At 36.9% G+C, this 17833-nt stretch overlaps 1 protein-coding gene across 1 annotated transcript; it reads left to right on the forward strand.

Moving 5' to 3' along the window:
- On the forward strand, positions 1-17024 carry LOC107568115 (protein FAM160B1-like). Its single transcript, XM_016253962.1, has 17 exons — positions 1-181; positions 1374-1452; positions 1548-1717; positions 6115-6219; positions 6322-6444; positions 6540-6788; positions 6878-7074; positions 8549-8663; positions 8844-8920; positions 9036-9228; positions 9500-9672; positions 10651-10794; positions 10909-10999; positions 12552-12695; positions 13047-13187; positions 13959-14062; positions 14279-17024. Exons 1-17 carry the CDS (start codon positions 137-139, stop codon positions 14394-14396), a joined length of 2268 nt encoding a protein of 755 aa, XP_016109448.1. The 5' UTR covers positions 1-136; the 3' UTR covers positions 14397-17024.
- The last annotated feature ends 809 nt before the right edge of the window (positions 17025-17833 follow it).

Raw genomic sequence — 17833 nt, forward strand, 5'->3', positions numbered from 1 at the left:
GACACACTTGCACGCTATTATTATACATGCATTCAAGTGTGTTTTAGTGTAAGCGTTCAATCTGGATCACCGCAGGAGCAGCAGAGGGAAGAGAGAGGAGATCTCCCGAGCAAAACTCCTCCTGTCCAAAAACAGCATGTTCTCCAAATTCACCTCCATCCTACAGCACGCCGTCGAGGCGGTAAGAGCTTTTAAAACGACATCTGACCGTATTTAAGTGACTGTTTGACTGGGAAAATGAGAAAGTGAGAGTCGGTTAGTGTTGATGTGCTGAAGGCCTGTTAGCCAAACACATGAGCTAACGTTAACAGCTTATGTAATACATAACAGATGACAGACAAAACATCTGAAACCGTTTTAATTGTCTCCTCGCGTGTGTTTAAATGTGTGTTTCCGCTCGATTGTCGTTTATTGTGTTTTTATGATTGGTCAGGACATATTAAGCCTTTGTTTGTTGTGTATTTTAGCAGCTGTGCTAAATCTTGCGCAATTCTCGGCTGGTTTTGGCTAAAGGTCTTCATGTACGCTAACCTTTTTGGGGTTTTAATCAATTTAAAGTGATATGTATAACGTTTTATAATATATATTGGTTATATAATGTGAAAATGTATATTAAAGTAATCCGCGTTAGGTAGTTAGCATGCTAGCACCTCATTTGTAGGATGTAAACAAAACATCTGTTACTATGACACGCGTACACTCTTTACATTACTTTACATGGTAGCTTCTAAATGTACGTGTTCAGATATATGCATTTTCATATTCCCCGGCAAAATAAAAACTGTGTTTGGTTAATGCACATGCACAGTGTCCCAAAAAGCGTTTTATACACACAGTTGTACGAATGTCATAAAATTAGACGAAAAAATGTCAACACCGTTTGCATTTATTTGAAAAATAGTTCGCTCAAGTACTGTTTTTATGAAAAATGTTTGTCAAAAAGAAGTTTGTTAGCTTCTAAATAATAGATACACTGTTAAAAATGAAGATGAAAAGTATCGTGGCACTTTTGTTGTTTGAAATGTTAGTGAATCATTTTCATAATTTTGTGAAATTACGGCAAAATTTCGTAATACAGCTACAAAATTCAACAAAATACAATTAAAAGTAACTGACAAAAAGTTCTATAAGAGCTATTATTTTGAGAAAATCAACATTTCCAGAGGACACTTTATTTATTTATTAATTTGTTTGTTTGTTTAATACAGTGACCTTCAAACATTTTTCCTTCAGACGTAAATGTCCAAATCTTTCAGGGGCCATTGTAGTATACACTATTGTAACAGTGTTTCACACACGTGCTTCGTTGCTGTAAAATACATATCAAATAGTAGGCATTTATGTTTTTATGATTGTTTTGTTTTGTTATTCAGCTTGCGCCGTCACTGCCATTGCAAGAGGACTTTGTCTATCATTGGAAGGCCATCACACATTATTACATAGAAACCTCAGGTAAGGAATGCCGTGATAGTCAGTTGTGCTTATTGGGCTTTTTTTTTTAACACCAAAGAACCATATGTCATCATAATCTGTTCATGTTTTTGTAGATGACAAAGCCCCAGTGACAGACACCAACATTCCCTCCCATCTGGAGCAGATGCTGGATATTCTGACCCAGGAGGAGAGGGAGAGAGAGTCAGGAGAGACGGGACCCTGTATGGAGTATCTTCTCCATCACAAGATCCTGGAGACACTCTACACCCTGGGCAAAGCAGATGTGAGTGTTTTACTTAGAATTAGTGCTGGTTTCTATCAGTTGCAGACTAGAGCCCGACCGATATGGGTTTTTATGGGGTCGATACCGATATTTGGGAGTAAAAAAAAATGCCGATATCGATATATCAGCCGATATTCTTTGTGTATATTATAGTACAGTACCAGTCAAAAATTTGGACACTTTCCCATTCGTGTGTCCAAACATTTAACTTGTACTATATATAGAATACAGTATATACATAAACACTATTATACATAACACAAACTTTATTCCAAATGAGTCTGACATCAGTGCACTGAACAGTAAACTTGAAGTTTATTCAACTTGAAATCAATTCAATTCCATTCAACTTTATTCCGTTGAAGTTTATTTCACTTTGGAACATTCATTCACGGATTTGCGCTACTGTCTTCACACACAGACGGAACTTACTAGAAAAGTGTGACATAATGTACCTCTGTAAATAAATACAATATAAATTCACGTCTCGCGCACTTTAATGCCCTTTGAATGCAACGTGTACATTCCCTTGGAACTGGAATCATGGCGGAATATCATGTGAAGTCCACTTCGCGGGGCACTTACGGTCGAATAAGACGACGCTTGAATGCTGCTGCCTGAACAAGAGACCTCTTTACTGAAGTGGAAGTGTTGGCTGTTGTCACTATCTCGCAAACGCACCGGCGGATCTCCACCAAATTTGGGGGATCCCTTCAGCTCGAGGAGCCCTCTCGAACGTACACTCGATTGTCGTTCGAGAGGGTTTCTCGAGCTGAAGGGATCCCCCGAATTTGTTGCGGATCCGCCGCACCGTTATGGAGATATGGCTGTTCAAAGTTTCAATGGTTTTCCATAGACTTAAGCTTTAAAGCATTTCATCCAGGTCGCCAGTAGCAAACAATGGTGCCCGCTCTGCTGGACAAACTAAGTAATTACACCATTTCAAGCATTTTATCTGCGTTATATGCTCTGAAAAAAAAAATCGTATCAGCGGCATATTCGCCGATACCGATATATCGGCGACAGGCTCATATCAGCCGATACTATCAGCTAAACCATATATCGGTCGGGCTCTATTGCAGAATTGTAAATATTAGGAATGTCATCTGATTGCATTTTTGTTTAGAAGGCTCTGATCCAAAACTACCTTATGAATCAACTGAAATTAAACCTCATAAATGATCAATTTGGAGCTCTCGCTCACTCAATAATTTGTTTCAGTATTCAGGGGCCATTGTAGTATACACTATTGTAACAGTGTTTCACACACGTGCTTCGTTGCTGTAAAATACATATCAAATAGTAGGCATTTATGTTTTTATGATTGTTTTGTTTTGTTATTCAGCTTGCGCCGTCACTGCCATTGCAAGAGGACTTTGTCTATCATTGGAAGGCCATCACACATTATTACATAGAAACCTCAGGTAAGGAATGCCGTGATAGTCAGTTGTGCTTATTGGGCTTTTTTTTTTAACACCAAAGAACCATATGTCATCATAATCTGTTCATGTTTTTGTAGATGACAAAGCCCCAGTGACAGACACCAACATTCCCTCCCATCTGGAGCAGATGCTGGATATTCTGACCCAGGAGGAGAGGGAGAGAGAGTCAGGAGAGACGGGACCCTGTATGGAGTATCTTCTCCATCACAAGATCCTGGAGACACTCTACACCCTGGGCAAAGCAGATGTGAGTGTTTTACTTAGAATTAGTGCTGGTTTCTATCAGTTGCAGACTAGAGCCCGACCGATATGGGTTTTTATGGGGTCGATACCGATATTTGGGAGTAAAAAAAAATGCCGATATCGATATATCAGCCGATATTCTTTGTGTATATTATAGTACAGTACCAGTCAAAAATTTGGACACTTTCCCATTCGTGTGTCCAAACATTTAACTTGTACTATATATAGAATACAGTATATACATAAACACTATTATACATAACACAAACTTTATTCCAAATGAGTCTGACATCAGTGCACTGAACAGTAAACTTGAAGTTTATTCAACTTGAAATCAATTCAATTCCATTCAACTTTATTCCGTTGAAGTTTATTTCACTTTGGAACATTCATTCACGGATTTGCGCTACTGTCTTCACACACAGACAGAACTTACTAGAAAAGTGTGACATAATGTACCTCTGTAAATAAATACAATATAAATTCACGTCTCGCGCACTTTAATGCCCTTTGAATGCAACGTGTACATTCCCTTGGAACTGGAATCATGGCGGAATATCATGTGAAGTCCACTTCGCGGGGCACTTACGGTCGAATAAGACGACGCTTGAATGCTGCTGCCTGAACAAGAGACCTCTTTACTGAAGTGGAAGTGTTGGCTGTTGTCACTATCTCGCAAACGCACCGGCGGATCTCCACCAAATTTGGGGGATCCCTTCAGCTCGAGGAGCCCTCTCGAACGTACACTCGATTGTCGTTCGAGAGGGTTTCTCGAGCTGAAGGGATCCCCCGAATTTGTTGCGGATCCGCCGCACCGTTATGGAGATATGGCTGTTCAAAGTTTCAATGGTTTTCCATAGACTTAAGCTTTAAAGCATTTCATCCAGGTCGCCAGTAGCAAACAATGGTGCCCGCTCTGCTGGACAAACTAAGTAATTACACCATTTCAAGCATTTTATCTGCGTTATATGCTCTGTAAAAAAAAATCGTATCAGCGGCATATTCGCCGATACCGATATATCGGCGACAGGCTCATATCAGCCGATACTATCAGCTAAACCATATATCGGTCGGGCTCTATTGCAGAATTGTAAATATTAGGAATGTCATCTGATTGCATTTTTGTTTAGAAGGCTCTGATCCAAAACTACCTTATGAATCAACTGAAATTAAACCTCATAAATGATCAATTTGGAGCTCTCGCTCACTCAATAATTTGTTTCAGTAAAGTTTACCATTAGCATAATCATGCCTAAATTTTGGAACAGCCTTTGAGTCATTTACGTTCTTGCAATACTTAAAATTGCAGCCTACGATTGCTGTGTATGCGGGCAGCTCACTAGGTTTTAGAACAGACAAAGAGACTCTTCTAAATTGTGTGGCCAGTAGAGACTTACTCATTTACTGTGAGTCATGTTTAGTAAGAGAGAGACTGTCAGTTGCTTTGACTCATTAGGAAAATCACTGCTGGCTGTGTAAAACAGAATGCAGAGCGTCCCAATCCGATTTAACGAACCTTCACACTGGATGTTATTGCTGTTAAGAGGATTTATATTGAAAGAGAAAGTGACTCATTCTTTATGTACAACTGTGATATTGTAGCTCCTCATTTATTTTAGTAATCTAAATGAGAATCAATGCAGTTCTATGGTATGGGCTGAGTTGACTGTTGATTAGCTAAATAACACCTGTATTTTTCAACCAATATTTTGGTTCGGATAATTCTAATTTTGAATGCTGATTTGGTGAGCTGTGTTCAAAGCTGTTGTTAAATGTTGACAAATGCACACCTGTGAGCGCACTATTAATACTAGAAGATATTATGTTGTTTGCTAGCCATTAACCATTCAGTGGCATAGAAGGGCTTCCTATATATATTTCTTTCAAGGTACATGGACTACTACAATAATGTAGAAATACTTCACCATTTAAATAACATATCATTATTTTAATTTGTATTGTAGTAGTATTCAGTTTTGCTGAAAAGGTTATAAGACTCATGTTAACCCATTCGCATATGCGATAATTGTAATTTTTAGCTTTTGCAAGATCTGCAAACTTTGTCTACTGACAGTATTAATGGTGTGTAATAAATTAATTGATCTTATGATTTGACATACACTACCGTTCAAATATTTGGGGTGGGTAGATTTTTTTTTTTTAAAGCAAGGATACACATTAAATTGGCAATAAGTGACAGTAAAGACATTTATAATGTTACAAAAGATGTCTGCTGTTCTTTTAAACTTTCTATTCATCGAAGAATCCTAAAAAAATGTGTAAAGCTTTACACAAAAAAAATATAAAGCTGTACAACTGTTTTCAACATTGATGATAAAGAGAAATGTTTCTTGAGCAGCAAATCAGCATATTAGAATGATTTCTGAAGGATCATATGACATAGAAGAGTCATGATGCTGAAAATGTAGTTTTGCCATCACATAAATAAATGACATTTTAAAATGTTTAAGTCGAAAACAGTTAAATTGTAATAATATTTTACAATATTACTGTTTTATTGGATTTTTGTTTGAATAAATGCAGCTTTGGTGAGCAAAAGGACATTAAAAATCGAACAACGCCAAACTTTTGAATGGTGGTGTAAACTAAATGGTTTTCTTAATACCTGTGAATCGTTGATCGAAGTACCGGTAAAGTGAGATTTAAAGTTTTGTTTCTGTCTTTTTTTTTCTCCTGTGTGCTCCTCCTTAGTGCCCTCCTGGAATGAAACAACAGGTTCTGAGTTTCTACACCAAGCTGTTGGGTCGAATTCGCCAACCACTCCTGCCTCACATCAACGTGCACAGACCTGTACAGGTGATCAGAATTACAGTTTTAAACTCTTTTGCACTTTAAATGTAAAAAATGGCTCAAATGTTTAAGCAGCCGTGCATGATGTATCTGATGGTGTTTCCTCAGAAACTGGTCCGCCTGTGTGGTGAGGTCCTGGCTGCTCCTACAGAGAATGAAGAGATCCAGTTTCTGTGTACCGTCTGTGGAAAACTTAAGCAGGACCCTTACCTCGTCAACTTCTTCCTTGAAGTGAGTGATTGAGATATATGGCATCTGCTTGTGTAGGCAGCATATAGGCACAGTGGCTATATCTCCCATTGGCATGTCTCCATGTGTTTCTCCAGAATAAGAATAAAAAGTTGGAGGCTGCTAAAGACAGTGGAGCTGATTTGGTGAAAGAGGATCCATCTTCTCCTGATACAGGACAGAACCAAAAGCAAAATCCCAGTCTGGTCACATCTGCACTGAAAGAAGCAGCAGCCTGTCAAGCCACCAGCCCAGCGGAAGCTAGTCCATCCTCCGTCCACACTACACTGCAAAACAACGACAACTACAACCTAGTCAGCTCACTTCTTAACCTCACTAAGAGTCCAGTAAGTTTAGCTCTTAGTCTCTGACACAAGACAGGCTGTCCTGATGAATTTGATTCTATGAGTATTAACTGATCTTGTCTCTTTCTCAGGATGGCCGTATTGTGGTGAAGGCATGCGAGGGTCTGATGCTGATTGTCAGTTTGCCTGAGCCAGCTGCAGCCAAATGCCTCACAGAGAACACCGAACTCAGTCAACTTCTCACGGACCGACTGGTACAGTTCTACCGGGCCCTTCCCCAGTCCATGGACCCTCTTGACATTGAAACTGTGGAGTCTGTAAACTGGGGGTACATGATTTTCTAATCCAATACTTATGTTGTATTGTTAATACTTATGTTTTAAGCTTAATACTAAAATAAATAGTTTTTTTTATTAAGAAATATTTTTTTTATATTTTAAATATTTTAAAGGGGTCATATGATGCAATTTCAAGTTTTACTTTCTCTTTGGAGTGTTACAAGCTTTCCGTGCATGGATAAGATCCCTGAAGTCGCAAAGACTAAAGTCTCAAAACCAAAGAGATATTCTTTATAAAAGTTAAGACTCATCCACGCCCTCCTAAAACTCCTCGTTCAAACACGCCCCACATATCTACATCACTGTGTGGGAAGATTTGCATAACACCGCCCAAATGTTCAAATGGTCTTCCAAAAGAGGACACAACTAGAAATCAGTGGTTAAGTTGTATTTACAACACTGTTCCAGAACAGTTCAACCCAAATATTTGTGTGTGTGCAACGCATTTTACGGAGGACTGTTTCCTGATCCTGGGAGAGTAGCCTACAATGCGTCTGTGCACAAAGGCTGTTTCTATAAAGTGGGGCAATTCCAACTTTGCAAGGACAGTCTGGTGCTTCTGACTCACAGCCTGTAAGTATGTTTTCATATTTAAAGAATTTGCCACTGACGATTCAAACACAAGTTTTTTTTTTTAGCAGTGTAGAGTAGCTCTTGTTATTTATTGTTTCTTCAATCACAAATGCAGACGTGGCCTTATGTTTACACGGCGCGATGCGCAACGCAACAGGTAAAAAGACCGTATAAGTCATTATAATCAGTAATTATGTTGCCACTGGATGGAACAAATGCCTCGTTTATAATGGGTTTTTATTGGTTTTGTCTCCTCGCGCTGAAACACGGCATCACAGTATGTTAAGGGGCGTAACATTTCCGTCACACGCTAGAGGTATTCGGCCAATCACAACGCACTGGATAGCTGGCCAATCAGTGTACACCTCGCTTTTCAGAACGATAAGCTTTGTAAAAATCTAAGTTTCAGAAAGGCGGGGCATAGAGGAGAAACAATAATGTACAGTATGTGGAAAATAACCTTAAACCACATAAACACATTGCATTACACCAAAAACACAAAATAATGTTCTTTTTAGCAATGTCATATGATCCCTTTCATCTGTATTTTTGTTATTATTATTATTATTATATATTTTTACTGTTTATTATATATATTTGACCAAACAGACATTCTTGCCAGTTAGATTTAAAATGTGTAGATTTAAAATGCATATAATATTTCAACTAAATATAAAATGTAATGTTTTATGCATCTTTTCTGTTCTACATTTAATTTAAATCAAAAACTTAATAGAAAATTAAAATAGCTGTACTGTACTACTGCTTAATGCATTTAATATTATTTTTATTGCCAGCAAAATCATCACAAATATATTGTGAATATTTACTATACTGCCCAAGATACATGGAACTGTTTTGAATGTTTATTGAGAGTCTGTGTATTTGTAGGTTGGATGTGTATAATCTAAAAGAAGATGCTGCAGCTTTCGCAGGCAAACGTGCACTTATTTCTTTCCTATCGTGGCTGGACTATTGTGATCAGCTCATCAAAGAGGCACAGAAGGTAAAGACAATTCAATCAAAAAACAGAAAATGAGTAAACATTGAGTAATGCTCAAACTGTCTGTCTACAAATTGCAAGAACATATACATGGATATGTATGTCTAAATCAGATGATGAAAATTTGCAGATTGAGGAGTTTGTTTTGTAACATGTTTGTGTTTTGCTCCTCTGTAACATTAGACGGCTGCTGCAGTTCTGGCTCGGGCCGTGAGAGAGCGCTTCTTTGTTGCCATAATGGAGCCTCAGCTAATGCAAACGTAAGCTATCTCAGGTTTGTTTACTAGTCCCACATTCTTTGCAATTGCACCAGCAAATTGTTTCCTTTCTCTCAAAATCTTTTTTTCGTACTTTCTCATTTTTGACTCATTCCAGGTCAGAGGTTGGCATTCTGACTTCAACAGCCCTGTTAAACAGGATCATCAGACAGGTGACATCAGAAGCCCTGCTTCAGGAGACCGTTTACTTCCTGTTGGGAGAGGAAACTGGACCAGAGACACCTGCCGGCATTACCCAGCATCCCCTGAGACACAGACTCATAGAACATTGTGACCACTTGTCAGATGAGGTAACACTGGCTGCCATGACTGCATTAATCGATGCATTTCATCCTCCTTAGACTATATATATATAAATATATATATATGCATACATTACAGAGTAGTTGGAAATACTAAATTCTATAGAGAATATAAATATTTATGTGAATATAAATTTATAGATAAGTCTCTGTAAAATAAGTCACATATTATCATTGGATGGACAACTCATTATAGATCTTCTGCCACAGTTGTAATGTTTTTATATTCATGTAGTTCTGGTTCTGTGTCTGGTTGTAGATAAGCATCATGACCCTACGGCTCTTTGAGCATCTGCTGCAGAAACCATGTCAGCACATTCTGCAGAACCTGGTGCTGCGCTGCTTGGAAGAACGCAACTACACCGAGAACAAACAGCCAGAGGAGCGAGAGGAGCGCGAACACATGGAGAATGGCCAACCGCATGACGCCGTGTAAGAGCTGCTGCCTCCACTGATGCTAAACTTCCAGATCGTTCTGATCGATGCATCTGCATGGTTCTAGAACATGCAAGATCAAGATGCACTCATAGCACTTCAATTTCTGAATGAATAAAACTGAATTTTAAGTGATACTTTTTTAAATGTGTTTTGGTTGTTGGATGTTGTATAATGATAATGTTTGTGAAGGGATTTATAGGTTTTGAGTAATTGAAGGTGAAGTGTGTAATTTTTTTTTTATGTGTAAAGACTTTTTAATCTTAATATAAGTTATAATATAAGTTATAATTTAAGCCATTTGCAGAAAACTTTAACACTGAGTCTCTGTGACACTGTAACAATGCTCTGTTTTTGTTTGAGCGTGCATTGTAACATACCAACATTATCACAACCAATGCACTGAATTTAAGACAGAATTATCTGTTTGGCGATCAGTGGCAAACAGGGAGAGTGTTTGGGAAAACCTGCTTGACAACAGTCAAATTAAACACTTTACCTTTAAATGAATGCAAAATACAACAGCATTTCATGCTTTGAGAAATTAACGAGCAAGCAATAGTACATTCATACTGATTCAGCTTTTGTTTTGAATCACAAACTGGAGAGGATTGCTGATAACAGTATTCAAAAGACACGGTTCAAGAAGTAGTTGCATTTATTAGTAATAATAATCTGAATAAGCAATTCTTCCAAATAACATGAGTCTAATTTATCAAAAATGTGTTAGACATGAATCCATAGTCCCTCATTATAATATAAATGGGACTATGTTATGAAAACTATATTATGGTTGCACTGCAGTAAAATTTATTCCTTTAATAATTTTGCTGTAGTGGTGCTTTATACTGTAGCCTACTTGATTTTTGTTCTTAGATCATCTCTTGTGTATCTTCAGAGATCAAAACCGCTCTATCTGTGAGATGTAGCATGCATGTAATCATCTATTTATATTGCTTTGTATTGTTTCCTCAGAGATCTTGAAGAAGACCCGCTGTTCTCAGATCTTTCCCCTAATAACAGACTCTCCAGCCCCGATTGGTTAAGCTGCTCTCCACCACCAAGCACAGAGCACACAAAGCCTGATGGGAAGACGGAGGTTCACAAAATAGTTAACAGGTACTGCAGGACACCCTTCCATGACACATCTGACCAGCTGTGATGTGCCAGATTTATCATTATGTGACCAGATAAAAACTTCCCAGATAAAAATGTAGTGTGCTTTTCCTTTAGTTTCCTGTGTTTGGTACCTGATGAGGCAAAATCATCCTATCAGGTTGAGGGCACAGGCTATGACACCTACTTAAGAGATGCACACAGACAGGTGAGAAATAAATCAAATAAAAAGAACAAAATAGTGAATGTTCGATATATTCCATAGCTTTAGTTCACCAATGCTTTACAAATGTTAGCTCTCGTACCACGTGATAGTTATATGATTTTACAAATGTGACCCTGGACCACAAAACCAGTCATGAGGGTAAACATGTTTTTAATTGAGATTTATACATCTGAAAACTGAAAACAATAAGCTTTCCATTGATGTATGGTTTGTTAGGATCAGACAATATTTGGCTGAGATACAACTATTTGAAAATGAGGAATCTGAGGGTGCAAAAAAAAAATCTAAATATTGAGAAAATCGCCTATAAAGTTGTCCAAATGAGGTTCTTAGCAATGCATATTACTAATCAAAAATTAAGTTTTGATATATTTATGGTAGGTAATGTACAAAAAACATTCATGGAACATGATCTTTACTTAATATCCTAATGATTTTTGGCATAAAAGAAAAATCGATAATTTTGACCCATACAATGTATTTTTGGCTATTGCTACAAATATACCTGTGCTAGTTATGACTGGTTTTGTGCTCCAGGGTCACAAATGTATATGAGATAATGATAAGATTAAGAAAATATAAAATCAGCACTCTGGTGTTACTAATACAGTATTTTGTATATAATATTTATTATTTAAATTTTTACTTAAATCTTTGATTGTTTTGAATATATTTTGTATTATTCATGGGATTAAGTTGAGTGTTTACAGACCTACATAAAATAATGACCAAATAAAAGTGTGCTACAATTATTATCAGATTTATTATAATACATTAAAGAATAAAAAAAAGGTTTTGTGGTGCTATGAAAATCGCTCTGTTTATTTGAGCATGCATTGCAACATACTAACATTGTCACAACCAATGGAGTGAATTTATCTGTTTGGCAACAAATGGCACGATTATAAAGTAATTATTACAATGTTACATAAATCTGAATTTTTTGTTATGTAATTTCCTAACCACATCAGAAGTTTGCAGTGAATGTTTTTTTTGGGGGGGGGATTCAGATACTCTTGAAGTGACACTGATGTTGCTATTACAGTATTATTGCTGCATTGTGAGTGTTTTTTTTTTATATTTTGTATTATTCATGGGATTAAGTTGAGTGTTTACAGACCTACATAAAATAATGACCAAATAAAAGTGTGCTACAATTATTATCAGATTTATTATAATACATTAAAGAATAAAAAAAAGGTTTTGTGGTGCTATGAAAATCGCTCTGTTTATTTGAGCATGCATTGCAACATACTAACATTCTCACAACCAATGGAGTGAATTTATCTGTTTGGCAACAAATGGCACGATTATAAAGTAATTATTACAATGTTACATAAATCTGAATTTTTTGTTATGTAATTTCCTAACCACATCAGAAGTTTGCAGTGAATGTTTTTTTTGGGGGGGGGATTCAGATACTCTTGAAGTGACACTGATGTTGCTATTACAGTATTATTGCTGCATTGTGAGTGTTTTTTTTTTATATTTTCCTGTTTAAATGTGATTATCATATTTGGTTGTATATTGACAGTTTCGGGACTATTGTGGAGTTTGTCAGAGGTGGGACTGGCGTAGCAGTCCAAAACCCTTTGAGAAGTGTAATCTGGACAGTCCGTTTTTCGAAGGACACTTCCTCAAAGTGTTGTTTGACAGAATGGGGCGAATCCTCGATCAGGTGTGTGAACCTTAGATGTTTACTGATATGTGTGACGACATGACAAAAAGGCATCTCAAAAGTTGTCAGTTCAACTGCACTAGTGCACTTACTATATCCCAAATCTATATATATATATATATATATATATATATATATATATATGTGTATATATGTGTGTAGCTTCAAAAGATATGGAATATAGTGCACAATTATGTACTACTTCTATCATACTTGTATAGTGTTTTTGTAATTTTAGTGCTCATTCACTTTCATTACATAGTTTATGCATTTTATTTTTGTTTAAGCAATCCTAAAGTCAGTGTTGGATGCCCTGCTGATGTCTCTCTTGGTCTCTCTGTCTCCATCCAGCCGTATGATGTTAACCTGCAGGTGACGTCTGTGTTGTCTAAGCTGTCTCTGCTGCCTCATGCTCATCTTCACGAGTACCTGCTGGATCCGTACATTAACCTGGCGCCGGGCTGCAGGTCTCTCTTCTCAGTCATCGTCAGAGTACGTCTACTGTCCTCCACACTGAATCACTACTGTAAACACAATTAGTGCCAATCAAAATGATCCTAGCTCTGCAGGTTTCAAGCAGCAAACCTGCCCTTTTTAATGGACTGCTTCTAGGGCTGGGCGATAATTCGATAACGATAATTATCGCGATATAATTTTCCTCGATAAAACGATATGACGAGTTCGGCAAATGTTCGATATAATGTTTATGTGCCAAAAGCGGAACAAAACAGCACGACTCATTTGAATCGTGCCACACGGACCATTTATCCGCTCGGATCAAAGTTCAAACTGCCGTGCAGCGCGAGCTCACTAGAGCAGATGCGTTTACTCGCGAGCACTAAACAGCTAAATTAAGAAATTAATTGTTCTATTTAGATATTTATTTTAAGGAAAATGAATGGTCTGGTTTCTACAACTTTCACTTTGGAGCAAAAATCTGGCTTTAAACTTGAAAGAAATAAAGATTTGACATTTATCGTGATAATTATCGATATCGACTGATATGAAAAAAAATTACCATGATATTTTTTTTGCCCATATCGCCCAGCCCTAACTGCTTCATATAGCCCGTTAAACTGTATGTTAAACATACAGCATTATATAATTACTCGCTATCCTTTGATGATGATGACCATATTAGATTGTTGTTGGATGGTTTAAATGAAACTGACTCTGACAGGATCAATTTAGATTATTATTTTTTGTTTGTTTAGACACATCTTAGACTGTTAATCCCATTGTTTATATGGATGCTTTGATCAGGTGGTTGGCGATCTGATGTTGAGAACTCACCGCATTCCTGATTTCACCCCTAAACTCCTGTTGGTGAGGAAGAGACTTCTGGGACTTGAGCCAGAGGGGATGAGGTAAGGCTTAGAAGCATGTTTGTGTATTTGCACAAAAGATGCAATTTTTCAACATGTATGCATAAAACAGTGTTAATGTTTCTTAATCTTAAAGCAATGTGACTATATTGTGATTCAAAATATGAACAATTTATGTATTGTGCAGCCTGAAAATAGATGACTTCTTTGCTGAGTATCTGTTTTTCTGTGATAAAGAGGTTCATCTTTGTCTTACAGCATTGATCACGTGACGTTGCTCGAGGGGGTGATTGTTCTGGAGGAGTTCTGCAAAGAGCTCGCGGCTATCGCTTTTGTGAAGTTCCATGCATCCGCCTCCGCCTCCACTTCCCCCTGATCCCCTCGCCACTGTGCACAGGACACAAACAGATGAATAAACAGACGAAAGGGGGCGGATGTCACAGGAACGACAAAACCCAGCTGCACTCATTCCTCAGCGCAGACTGCTGCCTGCGGCAGGACTCGCATTCAAGGATATTTCATTCGCGTTATCTCTGGGATGTTTCCATAACTCTGACGGAGCATACTGTTCTAAAGGCACAGGAGAGGAGAATTTCGTAATGAGAATTGTGACTCTCGTGGAACTGCCCATCTGGAGAGGATTTTGTAGCATTGACATGTAAAGAAAAAAGTATAAAACTTCAAAACTTAATGCCAAAAACTTAGGTTCAAACGTAGAAAACGAAATAGACTTAAATTCGATTAACGAAAACATACAATAAGTAAAAAGAAAAAAGCCGACTTTGCTAAATTAAATATTTAATTATGTATTATTGTTTGTCATTTGCAGTATCGAAGATACTGTCATCTGTTCTCTGTTCTTCTGAGAAAAATAGTGCTGATGATACAAATATCAAATGCAACACAAGTTAATTTGTAATGAAAAATTACAATAACTCAGGATTCAAAGTCTATCTGATTTTAAATAATTGGAGAACCAGAAAACGAGCAACATTTTAAGTGAATCCTCTCATTTTTTTGTCTTTCTTTCTGGTAGCGTTTGCCAACTCTTTTATTTTAAGTGAACAGAAAGCAATGCAGTCTGGATTGGTTTGAGATTCTCAAACCGGTTTCCACTGGTGCATCCCCAGAGAGCTGTTCATCCTTTATGTTCCTGACAGTGTTCCTAAATCATTTTAGTTGTTAAACTTGACATGTTATGTGTGTGCCTTGGTCTCAGCTAGACAGTAGCTGTGTCCTTCATCTTGTATCGTCACGTATTTATTATAGATGTAAAAAATACTTTTAAAGGAATAGTTCACCTAACATAACAATGATAATATATTTGTCCTTACGTTGTTTAAACCCAAGCTTTTCTATGAAACAACATGCAATGGATGTGCCTGGAATAGTGATAGACACAAGAAGTACCCTAAAAATGGTTAATTTAATTTGTGCGCTTTATGCCAGGTTGTCTAAAGCAATTGCGATAGATTTGTGTGAACTAATAGGGGAAATTTCATAAGTCAAGATTTTCAGTGAATGAGTTATATTTCAGTCTGATTCTCAAACAGAGCTGTTGTACAATTAGGAAGACTTGAAATATAGTGCATGAGTAATATGAATAATTTTATTATACTTTTTTTAAAAGCTTGGTAGCAAAAATAATACGAGTGAATGGAAATGTAAGAAAGAAAATGGTTTGGAACAACATTAGGGTGAGTAAATTATGGCAAAATGTAAATTTTTAGGTGAATTACTCCTTTTAAAGCTCAGAAACGATCAGCTGGTTTAGAGTTTAGCTGCTTCCTTACAAGGGATCTTTAACATTGTATGTTTGCATTATGTGGCAGTGTGGTATTATACCAGCAATAGTGTTATTCATCAGGCTGCTCTCTTCATCTGCTCCTGCTCTTTGTACTGGACATGCAGTGCTTAATGCACACCGTGTACATTTGGCATAGAAGGGGCACAGCTTGAAGTAGGGTTGGGTTTTTAATTTTATTTTTGGATGGCTGGCTTCCAGGGCCTTCTCACAATGCTTTGGTATCTTGGCTTTATTTAACAATCTTTACAGGGTTTAGATTTATGTATCGCAATCATTACTTTGCATTTTTCCATCCATAATATATGAGTATATTTAAAGCAGCATCAAGTGAAGATTTGCGTTTATTTTCAAAAATTGCACACTAGTGTCTGTTTATGCATTTTACATGTCTGTCTTTTTAATTTTATTTTCTTTCAAACCAAAGGATGTATCATCATAGGAGCAACATGACTGCTTCAGAGAGAAAGAAAAATAATGCATATTTTCCTTTTTTTTTTATTCTTGATCATGCACATTTTATACCGAGTTCAGAACTGTGTATAAACGAATGTACAGTAATAACAGTAGTGATGTCTGGTGTGAAATGCATGTGAGGTCATATCTGTTAATATGCAGCAGAGGAAAGCATATTCCTTCTCTATCTGACCTTCCATTGTTTTGCTTTGTTTTTGTTTTTTTTATTCTTTTGCCTGTTTATGGGGATATTTGTGATGCCTTATTTAAATGCAGTAATTGGTTATTGCCTATAACCTCTGCAATCTTGGTTTTGAGTTATACATCTAAGAAAAATTGGTCTTTATTTTACTGTCCATTTTATTATTTTATTTTTTTAAGTTGTAAAGCAATGTATTCCAATGGTTAAAATGATTCTGAGCTTTCTGCTGTAAACTTATTTTAGTTTTCTCTGAATATTCATCTACTTCGACCCAATCACTGTTCTGCTTGACTGATTTATTCCCGTCACTTGTACAGATGTAGCTCACTCGTTTGTCAGACGTGTCTGGAGGGATCTTCTGTTGAATTTGAGCGCCACTGCCATGGTGTCACAATGTGACACTTTTTAGAAGAAGAAAAAGTTAACAGGTTACCATTTTAGGGATGAAATGTCATGTGATCTCAGTTGCTTGATTCTGCTGGGCCTGTAATTCTCTGTAAAGAGGTTTGCTGTGTCCTTACTTTAATTCGTTTCACTCCGTCCTAATTAAAACATTAGCTTTCTTCATATTTGTTATGGCTTGGTTTTGATGTGCAGTTTATTCTGACTAAATTGAATGTTTTTGCATTGTTGCGTATTGCTGATATTTCATTTCAGAAGATGCAGATGGGATGTGGGTCTCTCCCAGTGGAAATCGAACATTTTCTGAACTCTCGTTTGACTCTCACAGTGGATGAAGTTTGTGGAGCTGGTGTATTTAGCTGTTACAAGAGGGCAACACAACCGGTCAGTTCAGATTATGAGTTTCATTTCATTTCACACTGGTGAGCCATTTTATGTTCTAATTTTAAAATCTCACAGGCTGATGCAGATGGCCCGTGGGCTGTAGTTTGGACCTTAATTCCTGCAAATTTTCACTCCCAAAACTATACAGTGTGTGCGTGGCCAGTGAAAATGTTTCCACTAGAAAGAGGAGCGGTCTCAACTGGTTAATTGTACAGGTATTCATAGCCTGTGAACAGGGTAAAGGGGGTGTTGAAACGTAAGAGGGATTTGTTACATAAAAATAAAAAAAGGTCATTTCACAGGTGAAAAAAGCATAGTTCATAAAAAAAAGAGAATGAAGGCAAACAATGATGTGCACTGATTCATTTAGCCAAACAAGTCGCTTTTATTCCATGTTGGCTTAAAACAAAATATATACAATCAAAATGATTACACGATTGTAATTATTTTCAAATAGAATTTGTATTATGTTTTTTAAGAATCTTACTATGTGATATTCTTTTTTTATTTGTAATAATAATGTGAATAATAACAACATGTATGTTCACATTTTGATTAACTTTAA

This window comes from Sinocyclocheilus grahami, unplaced genomic scaffold, assembly GCF_001515645.1.
Source record: "Sinocyclocheilus grahami isolate Dianchi unplaced genomic scaffold, SAMN03320097.WGS_v1.1 scaffold1215.1, whole genome shotgun sequence".
Classification (NCBI taxonomy): Eukaryota; Metazoa; Chordata; class Actinopteri; order Cypriniformes; family Cyprinidae; genus Sinocyclocheilus; species Sinocyclocheilus grahami.

Excerpts from the sequence above, each read along its gene's own strand:
- LOC107568115 (XM_016253962.1), top strand. The coding sequence starts at position 137 with ATGTTCTCCAAATTCACCTCCATCCTACAGCACGCCGTCGAGGCG. Across the intron at positions 9,673-10,650 it reads GGCCAACCGCATGACGCCGT|AGATCTTGAAGAAGACCCGC; the intron begins GTAAGAGCTGCT and ends TTGTTTCCTCAG. Across the intron at positions 10,795-10,908 it reads GTTCACAAAATAGTTAACAG|TTTCCTGTGTTTGGTACCTG; the intron begins GTACTGCAGGAC and ends CTTTTCCTTTAG.